The 13,694-nt window shown below is 37.7% G+C and overlaps 1 protein-coding gene across 12 annotated transcripts in view; it reads left to right on the top strand.

Annotated features, from left to right (window-relative positions):
* Window positions 1-13,694, top strand: part of Ccdc15 (coiled-coil domain containing 15) — a 71,377-nt gene that overhangs the window by 17,506 nt on the left and 40,177 nt on the right. For 6 of the 12 annotated variants that reach the window (XM_040730051.1, XM_040730048.1, XM_040730049.1 and 3 more), the window contains 7 exons: window positions 4,583-4,696; window positions 7,369-7,491; window positions 8,788-8,907; window positions 9,602-10,324; window positions 11,743-11,865; window positions 12,814-12,936; window positions 13,348-13,470. In XM_040730051.1, coding sequence (XP_040585985.1) covers window positions 4,583-4,696; window positions 7,369-7,491; window positions 8,788-8,907; window positions 9,602-10,324; window positions 11,743-11,865; window positions 12,814-12,936; window positions 13,348-13,470 — 1,449 coding nt within the window. The remainder of the gene's footprint in view (window positions 1-4,582; window positions 4,697-7,368; window positions 7,492-8,787; window positions 8,908-9,601; window positions 10,325-11,742; window positions 11,866-12,813; window positions 12,937-13,347; window positions 13,471-13,694) is intronic. The other 6 variants (XM_040730052.1, XM_040730057.1, XM_040730058.1 and 3 more) reach the window with 5 other exon arrangements.

The raw sequence follows: 13,694 nt of genomic DNA, 5'->3' as shown, positions 1-13,694 counted from the left end.
AAACTGTTTCTGAGCATGACATATGTCTCTCTGTTGTTGTTACATGCAGAAGATACCGCATCCAGACCTGTATTACTTGATATGCAGCTCTTCAGCCACTGTTCCAAGCAGCTAATGCTGGGGGGGAAGGGGAGGCTGTCAGCCTTTAGTAGAGCTTGTGAGATGCCTGGTTTCCTCAGGAGGCACTTGAAATGGCTGTTTTTTACATACAGAAAACTGTCTCTTAAAGGTCAGAGTGAGTGAACTTTTGTTGATTGGTGTTTCTACTGGATGGAAGAAAACCTAGGCTTGTGTTCTCTACTTAAGGTCTGAAACAGCATGCGTGTGTAGTTGTGTAAAGAAATAAAGAATAAGGTATATATAATATTCATATTTTAAAAACAGAAGAACTTTGCCCATTTCCACATTTCTCCCTCCTCAAAAGCTACTATTTCATTTTTTTTTTAAGTTTTATGTTTTGGTACTAACATTCATATTTCGAAGTTATATGTTGTTTTGTGACAAAACTTTGGCTGGGAGACACAACATACAACAGACCAAAGTACAGATACCACCAAAGCCCAATTTGATAAACCATTGTGTTTTACTAGATACAGGAGCATAGGTGAGGAGTTACTTACAGCAGAAAGACTCAAAAACAGCTGCATCTCCAAAGCCCACCCCAGCATGGTGACAGCTCACACAGCTAGGGACCTGGAGCACACTGCATGGCCTGTAGGCAGCTCCATGGGTTGGAAAATGCCCTTTCATGGTGCCTCAGCTGGACTAAACCACTTCCAGGCAGCTCCTCTGGTCAGACTCTGCTTTGCAGTTTTTCTTCTGAGAGTTTTCTTTGAAGCTTAGTTTGTTTGAGTCTTGGCAGCTCAGCTGTCTCAATTTTCTGTGCAGCTCAGCTTCTGAGGTGGAATCTCTGGCAGAGAGGGGCCCAGTGAATCTGCTCAGTTTCATGGACTTCCTAAGGCTCTTTTGGGTTGTTTACTTTCCTGTTTAGAGTTCCCTGGTGGGTGGGGAGATGTTGGAATGCTTCAATCTCAGAAGAAACTGTTATACAACATAAGCATGTGGCAGAGATTCTGTTTTTTGTTGTTGTTGTTGTTGTTGTTGTTGTTGTTGTTTTCCGAGACAGGGTTTCTCTGTGGCTTTGGAGATTGTCCTGGAACCCGCTCTTGTAGACCAGGCTGGTCTCAAACTCACAGAGATCCGCCTGCCTCTGCCTCTGCCTCCCGAGTGCTTAGATTAAAGGCGTGAGCCATGGCAATGGAAGAGATTCTTATTGATGTCCCATTAGGAAAGGTGAGGATTTGACTCACTTTTCTTTCCATCTTGCCATTACACCATACTTTTCCATCCATTACCCTCTCTTTATAATATTACTACACTAAAATTTTGCTTAGATTGAGATTCGACATTGTCATTGTTATAAATATTAATTACAGCTGAGCCAGGTGGTAACTACAATTTTTAAAAATCTGGTGTTATATTGATTCTTTTTTTTTAATATGCTGGGTTTTCTGTACAGTTGTGAATTTTTCATCTCCACTATGGAATTATTTGTTTTTTAAATTATTGCTTTTATTTATACTCATGTGTGTGTTGTGGGATAGGGCTCATGGAGGCAAGAAGAGGGCGCAAATCTTTTGGAACTAAAGTTAAGGCAGTCGTGAGTCTCCCTCCATGGGTGCTGGGACTGAACTCGGGTCCTTTGGCAGAACAATGTGTGCTCCTAGTGGCTGAGCCATTTCACAGCCCATTTGTTTGTTGGAGGCAGTCTTACTTCTTAACTGAAGCTGTCCTGGAACTTACTACTTAGCTCAGACTGGCCTTGAAACTGCAGCAATCCTCCTGACTGAGTCTCCCAAGTGTTGGGTTACAGGCATGAGCCACAACCAGATCCATCAAAAAGTTTAAATTGGCTAATCATTCAGTGCTAGTCTGTTAATAATAATTAATAGCTGTAAAAGATTGAGTTGTGTGTCTAGTTTTGTACAAGAAAGACATTATCAAATTTTGTATTCTGAATATACTTCCAAATATACACATATAAGTACAGGCATACATAGTGAACACCATTATCTTACATACAAGTGTTCTTTATACTAGTTTCTTTTAATTATCAAATAACTTTATACTAGTAATAGCTGTTTCCTGTGTTTTTGTGTTATGAATATTAATTTTGGTCCTTTCATTAGTTATATTTTTTTGTGGCTGCTCCAACATATTATTTCAACTTTTTTTTTGTTTTGTCTCACTCAGTAGCTCCAAACAGTTTTAAACTCACTGTGTAGCCTAGGCTGGCCTTGTGCTCATGTGCCTGCCTCAGCATTCCAATTATAATCGGTATATACCAATACACCCAGATTACCCAATGAAAATGGCTAAAGTATCAGAAATTGTATTTGCTGAGGGTTTTAGAGGCTAGACATCTAAACTGAGTTTCATGGCTCCTAACCAAGGTCTCAGCAGGGCCACCTTCACATAGATTTTAGGAGAAAATGTTCCTTGACCTTTCTAGCTTTGGTGTTTATCTACTGTCATTCTTTTTTCTTGTAGCTACATCCTGTGAATCTTTGTCTACATCTTCAGCATTATCTTATCTCTTCTTCTCTACTGAACGTCCCTCTACTGTTCTCTTATAAGGACACTTGTTATGGCAATTAGTGCCCATTTGGATAATCTGAGATTGTTTCCAGCAAGGACCTCTCTGCCTTATAAAGTGTCATTTAGAGTCCAGGGATTAGGATCTAGTATTTTTGGTTGGCCAATATTCAGACTGCTATAGTTCTTGTCATTGAAAAGACTTGCAAGGTTGAGGTTTGGCAAAGAGTTAGGGTAATGAAAGAGAAACAGAACACAGTGCTTTTTCTGGCTCCTGGACCAGTTGAAAAACCTGCTTATGACTTGGACTCTAATAGAAATTAGTAACTGATGGGAAATGAAGATTCTGATAGCTGTTTTTTGATGCGTTACAACAGACCTTTGGAATCTTTGACCTTATGGTATGGGTCATTGAAACCTATTCTACTTGACAATGAGTACAGCAGCATATGGCTTGCTATACATTGTTTAACTCCAGCTACACCAAATGTCTTTTTGTATTGTAACTGTCTTGATTTCTGTAGCCACTCTGCAGTAGATCCAGAAGTCTTCCTTTTGGTAGAACAAAGAGTAATGTTTCAAACTGGTTTATCTGAATAGAGGTATAGATCTCTAGAAGCAAGGACTAAGGAGAGAACATAGTCAAAGTGTTTTTTTAATCATTAGCTCATTATTAGTATAAATTACATGGTATCGATTATTATATCTCTAAGTCATAGTTTTCTTCAAGGAAGATCTGATACTGTTAGCATTTTAGTGGTGGGTTAGAAATATTCCTAGTCTTGTTATATTTTCTTTAATTAGTGTGGAGATGTTGTCTTTTACTTGATGCTTTGCTTATCCTACAATAAAATGGTACTTAGGTGTTTTTTTTTATCTTAAGTGGACATTGTTTGAAGATTTGAGAGAGATAAAATAGGTTGTGCTACTGGAAAAGGAAAATAGTTATGTACTAAAATCATTAGAATAAGGAGTGAATATAAAGTCACATGATGGATGGTCACATATCAGTTGTTTCTTAGAATAATTGAAACAAATTGCATCTATTATACAGTGTTTTCATTCTATATTAACTTAATGTAATAGTCTGCTTTCATTGTCAACTTGACACAATCTAGAGTCACCTGGGAAGAGAGTCTCTATGTGGGATTGTCTGCTTCAGGTTAGCCTGGGGGCATGTGTGTAGAGGGTTGTTTCAATGAAGTTCATGATTGGGAAGACCCAGCCCACTGGGCAGTACCATTCTCTAATTTTTGGGTCTTGAACTGTAACAAGGATGGAGAAACCAAGTTCCTACAAGCTGGGAACCAAGAGAGCATGTGTGCTTCTTTCTGTTGCTGACTGGGTATAATGCGATTAGGTCTTTGAATTTCCTGCCTTGACTTCCCTACAATGGGGGACTATAACCTGGAATTGTAAGCTGAAATAAACCACTTCCCCCCAACCCCTGAGTTGCCTTTGTCAGGGTGTTTTTATCACAGCAACAGAAATGAAACTCGGATACTTAGGAGCACTTTCTGGAGGAAAAGGAAATCTGAAAAAAGGCTGGTGTTACAAATGAGGTAGGTTAAGGTTCATGTAAATAAGAGAATAAGAGTTTTAGGAGAACTAGTTATGGAGTCATATAGCAAGGAGTAATAAAAACATTTATGCAAGATGAATAGAAGAAGTATATTTCCTCAGTAATATCTAAGTGTATTTAGGTATTTTTGACATTTTATGTGTAAAAGGTATATATCATTTTTAATAGATTTGCTTAATAGAACTTAAATCAAGTCACAAAGTTACCCCATTTTTATCTCAGAACAATGACAGCAATAGTATAAAGCACTGTCAGCAGACCAAAGTCTCCCTTGCAAGTAATCCTCTTGTCCCAAGTCTGGCATCTTTCAATAATAGAGTCCTGTCTTCCTGTTGGGACGCTTGGTGCATTTGGTATTAAGACTTTAACCTGTTTTTGTTTTCTTTTCTCCACCTTTCCTGGCAGCTTAGTCAGACTATGAAGCAGGCACGTCACCAGCTGGCATCCTTTAAAACTGTGAGTGAGAAAAAGACATCAGTGTTTCTAAATGGTAGAAGGAAAAGCTCACCCAACCAAGAGGTAAATTAATTTCCAACATGTTGTTTTACAATATATGTGAAAATATAGCTAAGAATTTATTTTATATTAGCATAATTTAGAAATGCAAAATAATTGAAATAATCTTCAATATCCCTTTAACAAGAAATGCTTGAGTAAATTAAGATGTATCTAAAAACAGCCATCCCTTTAAAAAATCATATTTTCAAGTAATATCTGAAGACTAGGAAAACTTTTCACTGAAAAAAGTAGGATATAAAATTACATAATCTTAATTTAAAATACATGTATTTATTTAACATGTCTTTAATCCCAGCACTGGGGAGGCAGAATCAGGCACATCTCTGAGTTCAAGGCCAGCCCAGTCTACAGAGTGAGTTCCAGGACAGCCAGGGCTACACAGAGAAACCCTGTCTCAAAAAAACCAAACAAAAATAGTATTCACTATTTCCTTATTAGAAGATAAAGCATATATTACAAAATTTTTAAATGGAGACAAGGAAGTGAAAGTTATCTATAATATTACACAAAACTGTGAGGCCCTGGATTTGATTCCCAGTAAGTACAGGGAAGGAGGGGAAGACCAGTATTAACGTCCTGCACCACAGCCATCTGGATGTTTGTCTGCCTCACTTTTCCTTATCACACTTCTCACTTCACGTTCCCACTATTTACTTGTTTCTTATATACTGTCCTACGAGTACAGAAGCCCCCTGAGGGATTTATGTCTTTATTTTCACCAACATGTTAACATTTGGATTTTTGTTTCTTTAGTTTTTGAGAAACAGCATTTCTCTGTGCAGCCCTGGCTGTCCTGGAACTTGCTCTGTAGACCAGACTGGTCTCATACTCACAGAGGTCTGCCTGCCTCTGCCTCCTAAGGCCTGGGATTAAAGGTGTGTGTCACCACTGCTTGACATAAGTGCTATTTTAATAAAGAAATTCATTTAATTCTAAACTTAAGTTTAGAAAAAAAGAATTAGAACCTAAATGTTGACCAAGACTTGAAAGTGTTTAAGCCATTTGTTTAGATGTCCTACTTATCTCAGTTTGGATGCTGAATTCTTATGTTTTCATGTGTTTGCTCAATTTTGGCATTAACTTTCAAGTTTTGATGACAGCGTCTAGTAAAATAGACCTTTACTTAGGCTTTTTGGTGTATTTCTGCCATCAACTGTCTCTCATTTCTTTCTTTGTTTCAGTACCTGCTTGGCATATGGCATGGACTATACACATTGTGTGCTGCTTATGTGTTGCTAGTTGAGTTCCTTATTGTATAGAATCATAGTGCAGATTTATACAAAGGCTACAACATCATTCATTAGGTGACAGTCTTATGGGACTGCCACCACATAGGTGGGTTGTTTTCCTTTAGGATCTTAACACAGCCATCGAAGGCATCTGTCTCTATATTGGTTTTGGCTGGATACTAAACTATGATTGTCTCCCTCTTCAGTATTAACTAAAAATTTATAAATTAAGTTTAAAAAGCAAGTGGGCATTTGTCCTAGATAGAATCATTTGGTTGTCTTTTCCTAGTATCCTGTTGTGGCTTTTGAAATACCTTTTCTTTTGTGCCTTGCATATTCTCAGACCTGCCATGGATTTGGACTATTAGAGTCACTGGCAGGTACTGTTAGGAAAAGGACTGGATACTTAATAAGCCACAAAAAAGTTCTTAGAGACTGATGTTTTACATTGTTTGGATATACTCAGGCCTTTCAATTGTTGTTTATCCAGAGAAAATACTGTAAACTGACCTGACTAACATAATCAATCCTGTAGGAGAATTAATCCTGAGATAGCATCCTTGTACAAACCAGTTTCATACGTCAGAGGTGCCATATGAGTGTAATTTTATTATTATAACGATAATGAGTTCAAACTTGCTGCTTGTTTTCAGAGAATGCCATGTCCTTTTTCCAGACAAAAGAATAGAAATAGGTCCACCCCATATAACTGTGAATGATGAAATTAGTGAAACCCTTTCCTTTCCTTTCCTTTCCTTTCCTTTCCTTTCCTTTTTTCCCTTCCTTCCTTCCTTCCTTCTTCCTTCCTTCCTTTCTTTTTTTTTTTTTTTTTTTTTGTTTTCGAGACAGGGTTTCTCTGTGTAGCTTAGTAAATGAGGCTGGCCTCGAACTCACATAGATCCACTTGCCTCTGCCTCCCAAGTGCTGGGATTAAAGATGTGTGCCACCACCACCTGGTGCGAAACTTTTCTTACACTTACATTTTTACTTATATCTGACCTGTATTCTTCCTTCACGTATGTGTGAAGCAGAAACTACCAATCAGAAAGAACTACATTGTAACTCAGTTAAATTCTGCCTTCATTTTCTTATTAGCTTTAGTGGCATTGCATCTTATCTAATTGTTACTGTCATTCAAAATTTGAGATACAAGTACATGTTCTTGTTTGACCCTTGTCAGGTTGCCAAGACTGAAATTACAAGTCTTCTGTAATCGTTAGTATCTAGAATAACTGCAACTTGTCATTTCTAAAGTTTATATATTTTTTTCAGTATATTTTACTCCACATGTTGACCTGTGATCTATTTGTATAGTCAAAGTGAAAATAATATTCTAAGCTACTAAGATTATTCTAGATGATTAATAAAGATTAAATGAGTATCATGAGGATATTGCTTCCCCTAGACTATTTATATATGGGTTGACTTGTTTTACCTTCCCAGAAAGCCCTTCTTAGGAAACCTCCATGCATCACGATAAATAAAGAAACAAGAGAGGAACCCCCCAGTAAAATCTATGAAGGCCCTTTAACTACAGTACATTACCAGAACTTTATGGGAAATCAGGTAGGAAAGTGTAGATACAGATGCTTATTGCCCGTTTGTCTCTCTTGTGAAGAAAACATCTATTGAAAATTTTTAATTGAATCATCTTTTTATTGTAAGGGTTTAAATGTTCCTTCTATGTTAGAAATGTATTTCTCTTATTAGACAGTAGACAAATGTGAGCTTCCTCATTCTGTAGACTATCATTTCACTTTATTAGTAGCATCACTTATAGGCCTGAAATTTTAGTTTTGGAGTGGTCTAATTTATTGTTATCTTTTGTTGCTTGCACTTTTAGTGTTGTGTATCCTAGTCATCGATTACATGGGGTCATGAACTTTTATTCCTAGGTCTTCTATTATAGTTTTCACTCTTACTTTGAGGTCTATTTTCATCTCTAGTTAATTTTCATGATTGAAGAAGGTGTCCACTTCATTCTTTTCTCTGCTGATACCCAGTTATCTTAATACATTTTTTGTTTAAGACAGGGTTTTTCTGGGTAGTTTTGGAGCCTTTCCTGGAACTCGTTCTGTAGACCAGGCTGGCCTTGATCTCACAGAGATCTGCCTCCTGCGTATTGGGATTAAAGGCTTGCGCCACCAGCACCCAGCCCTTAATATCACTTATTAAAGAGTTATTCTTCATCCTGGTACCCTTATCAGATGTCAGTTCATTAGAAATGTGAGGGTTTGTCTCTCACCCCTCATCTTTCTAATATTCTGTGTGTCTATGTGATTTACTTGTTAATTCAGATTGTTTTGGTTTTTTTTTTTTTGGAGGTTTTTTTTGGTGGCAGTGTTGTTTGTTTGTTCACTTTTAAACCAGCTGGCATTCATCAAAATTCTTGAGTCTGTAGATCTGCCTGTGAGCTACGGTGTTGGAAATGTGGCCAGTGTGTATTGTAAGTTGTGTGTGTGTTCAGTAAGGTTTCAGCCCAGGCTGATCTCAACTCATGGACTTTTATTTTTACTTTCAAAGCTCTGGGACTATAGATTGCCCACCAAATCCAGCAATTGTCAAAGAACAATATTGCCTCCCAATCTGAATGTGGGATATCTCTTCAAATATTTAGATCTTTAATTTCTTTTAACAGTGTTTTATAGTTTTAAGTGCACAGCCTTGTACTGTATAAATATTCAATTTTCTTTGAATACATTGTTCCACTAGACTTGTTTGTGGTATCTTAAGTCTTATTGTTCTGAGGTTTTATTGTAAATATATGATTTCTACTTGTAATAGCTACACTTGGTGGGCTTTTTGCTTTTGTTTTTGTTTGTTTTTTTTTTTGTCTTTTTTTAATGTTTGCTTTTTCTTTAGGACCTTGGCTGTGGGGAAATTACATCTATTGTGACAGGTGAGAAGGAGAGAGATTTGTTGGTGGATTACCAGCAGGATCTCCTTTCTGAAGACAAAGAAAAGGCTCTCAGCAAAGTTCAGGTAAAGCATAAAAGTAAACTTATGGTCTTGGGTCATAGATCTATAATCTTAGCTACTTGGGAGACTGAAGCAGAAAGATTACAAGTTCAGAGTCAATATTGGATCCAACATGAGTTCAAGACCAGCCTGAACAATTTTGTGAGAACTTATCCCAAAATAAAAAGAGGATTGAGTATGTATCCCAGTGGTAGAGTGTTTGTCTAGAACTGTTTAGTCACCAGTAATGAAAAAAAAGTGTTGTTTTTTTTTTTTTGTTTGTTTGTTGTTGTTGTTGTTTTTAAAGTGTGACTTGAATTAGGGATTTATAGTGGGTTTAGGATTGTTGACTCAGGTTATTTTAAAATTAGACAAATACTAAGGTTTTATCCTTCAAGTTTTGTTTAATTATGATATCATTTAAGATCCGGAACGAAATGACAGACTCTAGAGATCCCCCATGGAGGGTTTTACTCTCTCTGGGGAATGGAGTGGGGATTGGCTGGGAGGGCAGAGGGGGCTTGGGGAGGGAGTGGGCCTGGAGGGGAGGGAGAGGGAGCTGGGATTGATATGGGAAGCAAGCTTGTTTCTAATTTAAATATATAATAAAAAGTATAAAAAAGATTATTTTAGGATTCTTATGGAAAAATTTGGATTTTTGCTACCACCTAACTGTCTGTGTTTGTTATTTTTGTTATTTTTTTATATTTCCTTTTAGAAAGTAAAATTCAAAAATCCATTATTTGTTGTGATAAAAGAAGATGAACAAAAGCAAGTAAATCTTCATAGCCTTCAAGCTATTCTTCCAGAATCCCAGGATTATTTTGTAGAAGTTCAAGACACCCATCCAAAATCCCAGAGTGATGTGATAGATGTCCTTAATGTTGAGCCCAACGCTTTGAGTGTTGAACCAGTCACCCAGGCTACTGGAACCGAGTTTAAGGCCACAGAGTCAGAAGGCCAAACTTTTATGACAGAAATTCAGCATGTTCTTAAAGCCCAGACTATTGATCTAGATGGAAATATTGAGTTGGAACCCCAGGATTTTCTATCCCCAAATCAGGCCTTTCTATCCAGAAACCAGGATTTTCTATTCAAATATCAAGAGCAGGACTCCTTACCCAAAGACCATTATGTTCTCCCTAAATACTGGAATGTTCTGAAATGTCAGGACCAGCATTTTCTGCCAGCAGACCAGGAATATCTACCTAGAAACCAGCTTGATTTACCAGAAGAACAGAGTCATTTACTCAGATGTCAGAACCAGGACCTCTCACCTAAAGAACAGAGTTTCCTGCCCAGACAGCAGTATATTTTACCTATATATCAGGACCAAAGAGGTCTGCATGTTCTTCCTAAATGTCAGCATCACGATGTTCTTTTCAGAGACCAGAATAATCTACACAAATGTCAGGAGCAGGATCTTCCACTCCAAAATCAGGTGAATAGAGCAGGAAGGGGATATAAGACATACATGACTTTTGGTTTGCAGTGGGACTCGCAAAGATTCTTCTCTGGTTGATTTGGAGATTCTTACCTGCAACAGCAGTTTCCTGATTGATTTTTCAAAACTCTCCCAGGTTCCTACAAAAATGTTAGAGTAATATCAGCAGTGTATTTCCTGTATCTGGGAGAGTTATATATAAAAAATAATTCTTAGTAGGATAAATATTTCTGGCAGCCCTCATCTGTTTTAGTAGCTGGAAATTGAAAAGAGTCACGGCCCACAAGTACCCAACTGTATCTTTCAACACAGATTCCAGGCCAGTTCTCTGCTGGGGACAATTTAAAGCCAGAGGAAGAGGGGGCTATGCAGAGAGAACAGTTATTAGGGTTGTAACTGGCCAAATTCCCAACCAAGCTGACAGTGTAAAACAGCCTGTTATTCTTAATTAAGCAATCAATCCATTGTGTTTGTTTGTTTGTTTGTTTTATGAAGCCAGAATCAGCTCTGAGGGATAGACAGGGAGAGAAGCACTTCCTCTGATGCCCATCAAGATCTCTGTGGGCACCATCAGGTCTCCATTAGGAGCAAGGTAGAGCAGAGGAAGGACAGAGATTAGCAGAAACTTAACTGTTTGGGGTTTAGTTTGGATCTTGCAAAGACTCAGCTAAACTTGAGAACTAACAAAGCATGGCCTCCTGCCATTATATTCTATATTACTTTGAATTTAAAAATTACCCTGAGGTTCTCATCAAAGTCTTACCTATTATTTCTATCATACTATTCCTGGTGGACAATTCTTCTCTTTTAGGAAGTAAACTTTTAAGGATCCATTCTCTGATAAGAGAATTGGGAAAGAGAGAGAAAGCTTTTCTCTTTATCAGTATCTACCAAATCACAAGTCCAAGACTTTATCAGAGACCAGGTAGGGCAGAGTGGTATTAGTGAGGCCTATTCTAAGTCCTCTTAGAATGACACTCTGTGTTAAGAAAGATAAACAGTGTAAACCCTTAACAATTCAATTCTTCCTCTTTTCTTTTTCTGTTCTATCTTGTACCTAATGGTATGAATGACCCTGATTTAGTAAACTGTAAGTCATTCTGTTTTAATTGACCAGAATTCTCTATTGCTGAATCCCACCATATCATCACAAATTTGCCCCAATATGAAGAGTATAAGAAATGGTAGCAAACCTTAAGCTATTTTAAGGTTTGGTGAGTTTGTTAGACTCGTGTGTGTGATTTAGGATTAAGAATTAAAATTTATAGAGTTGGATTAAAAGTGTAGCATTGTCACTGGCTTCAGAGCATCCACAGAGTTCTCCCTGAAACCTGCAAGATTGACTAGCTTATTACCCTGGATAACTGATTATTATTTTTATTATTGCCATTATTACTGTTTCTGTTATGTTTTAGGACATGTTTCTCAAGCAGCCCTCAACTTTCATGAAAGGCGAGAGAAAGGCTGAGGAGTTACCCCTGGAGTGTCAGCAATATGTTCCACCTCAGGTCCAGGACCGGGTCTTCCATAGAGACCAGGTAGAGGACGCCTATAGACTCCTGAAAAAGAAAAAAGACCATTACTTCAATCAGGGTTTATTAAGCTAGCTTGTATATGGAATACATAAACTTATGACTAATAAAATGTCTAGGTATTTGAAATGTGCTGATAATCTGCGATTAACTTAAAAATACACCTGAAAACAGTTGGAGAAGGCGCTAGAGAGATGGCTCATTGGTTAAGAGCACACGGTCTGTCTTCCAGAGGAATCAGGTTCAATTCCCAGCACCCACACTGTGACTCACAACCTTCTATAGCTCCAGTTCCAAGAGATCTAGTGTCCCCTTCAGACAAGGCACACATGTAGTGCTCAGTCATACACACATGGAAACACTTACACATATAAAGTAAACTTTTTGAAAAGTTGGAGAAGATATAGATAACAAAATAAAGGTTGATAGTAAGGGGACCATAAGGGATTCATTGTACTGTTTTATTACTACTTAATTGTATGTTTGGAATTTTTTTATTAGATACGCAGACACACCCTCTGTTCTGACTCTAGAATTTTCTTCTGTATTATAATAAGCCCATCATTTCTGTTGAGACGGTTTTGTAGTTCCTTTTGATCAAGTGTATCAGAAGGACTTCATCTTGAGAGAAGCGGAAGATTGCAAGATTGCCTAGCACAGTATTTGAGAGCTAGCCTGTCTGGGAGAATAAGTAGAGATGAATGCAGTGAAGGATATGCTGCAAAGAACAGATTGCTTAGATTTGGGCCCGAGACTTGACAGGCAGTGCAGTAATTGCTTGAGGCATGTAATGTTAAGGTCAATAATGGGCAAAGAACAGAAACAGACTGTTCTTTTGTTCTGTTTGCCATTCCGATTAAAAACTACTTCAGTCGTCGTCATCAGCTTTAATCGTGGCTTAGATGTTATCCTCCTATTTTGGCAATTTATATTAATATTTATGTTGTGTTTTAGTACAGGAGTTGTGAGCAGACATCATATGATGCAGTAGATGAAAGATGGAGAAAGGAGTTATATCCAGAGTGCTATAGATGTGATTTACACGAAATTCAGGACTCAGGCTCTGCCACCAAGCAGGTAGAGTGGAGTTTAGTAGGAGTTTAGTAAGTTAGAAATTTGGGCTGGGCCTTTTAGAAGTATATTACTAACAAAGACTTTAATGTTACTATCTTTATTAACACTGACGTTTAAAAATTGATAGCTTACTTTCATGAAGTATTAATAATAGGCAAAATGGTTTTAGAAGCTCATATGTATCTTACTGAATTCTCAGAATAACCTGGGAGATAGATACTTCCTTGCTTTGTAGGTAAAACTTAAAGTTGTTTTGCAGATGGTAATAAGATTAGTAGTGACAAGAAATATTTCTACTCTTATGGTATAACAGATCAGAACATTCTGGCTTATTTAGATTACTGGGGCTATTACTTAAGGCTGTAGTATTTTCACTATTATGTCACCATTTACATAAATTAATGTGTGTTTTAGAGCTTACATTTTAGGCAGCAACCATGTGTTAATACAGCTGAAAGGTGGCAAGAGGATTTGCATCTTGGTGGTTGTGAACGTCTTCCACCCAGACACCAGAGAGGCACATGCAGCAGGCAACGGGTAGGTGTGCTATTATAGATACCTTTAACCTGAAAGGCTGATCAAAAACTATGTTGCAGCCAGGAGGTAGTGGCGTCTGCCTTTAACCCCAGCACTCGGGAGGCAGAGGCAGGTAAATCTCTGTCAGTTCAAGGCCAGCCTGGTCTACAGAGTGCGTCCCAGGACAGCCAGGACCACACAGAGAAACCCTGTCTCTAAAAACCAACAAAACAAAAACCTGTATT

Source organism: Mesocricetus auratus, unplaced genomic scaffold (genome assembly GCF_017639785.1).
Source record: "Mesocricetus auratus isolate SY011 unplaced genomic scaffold, BCM_Maur_2.0 Super-Scaffold_100022, whole genome shotgun sequence".
In the NCBI taxonomy this organism is placed as follows: Eukaryota; Metazoa; Chordata; class Mammalia; order Rodentia; family Cricetidae; genus Mesocricetus; species Mesocricetus auratus.
The sequence above is the reverse complement of the archived record's forward strand: the minus strand, read 5'-3'. Positions and strand labels throughout refer to the sequence as shown.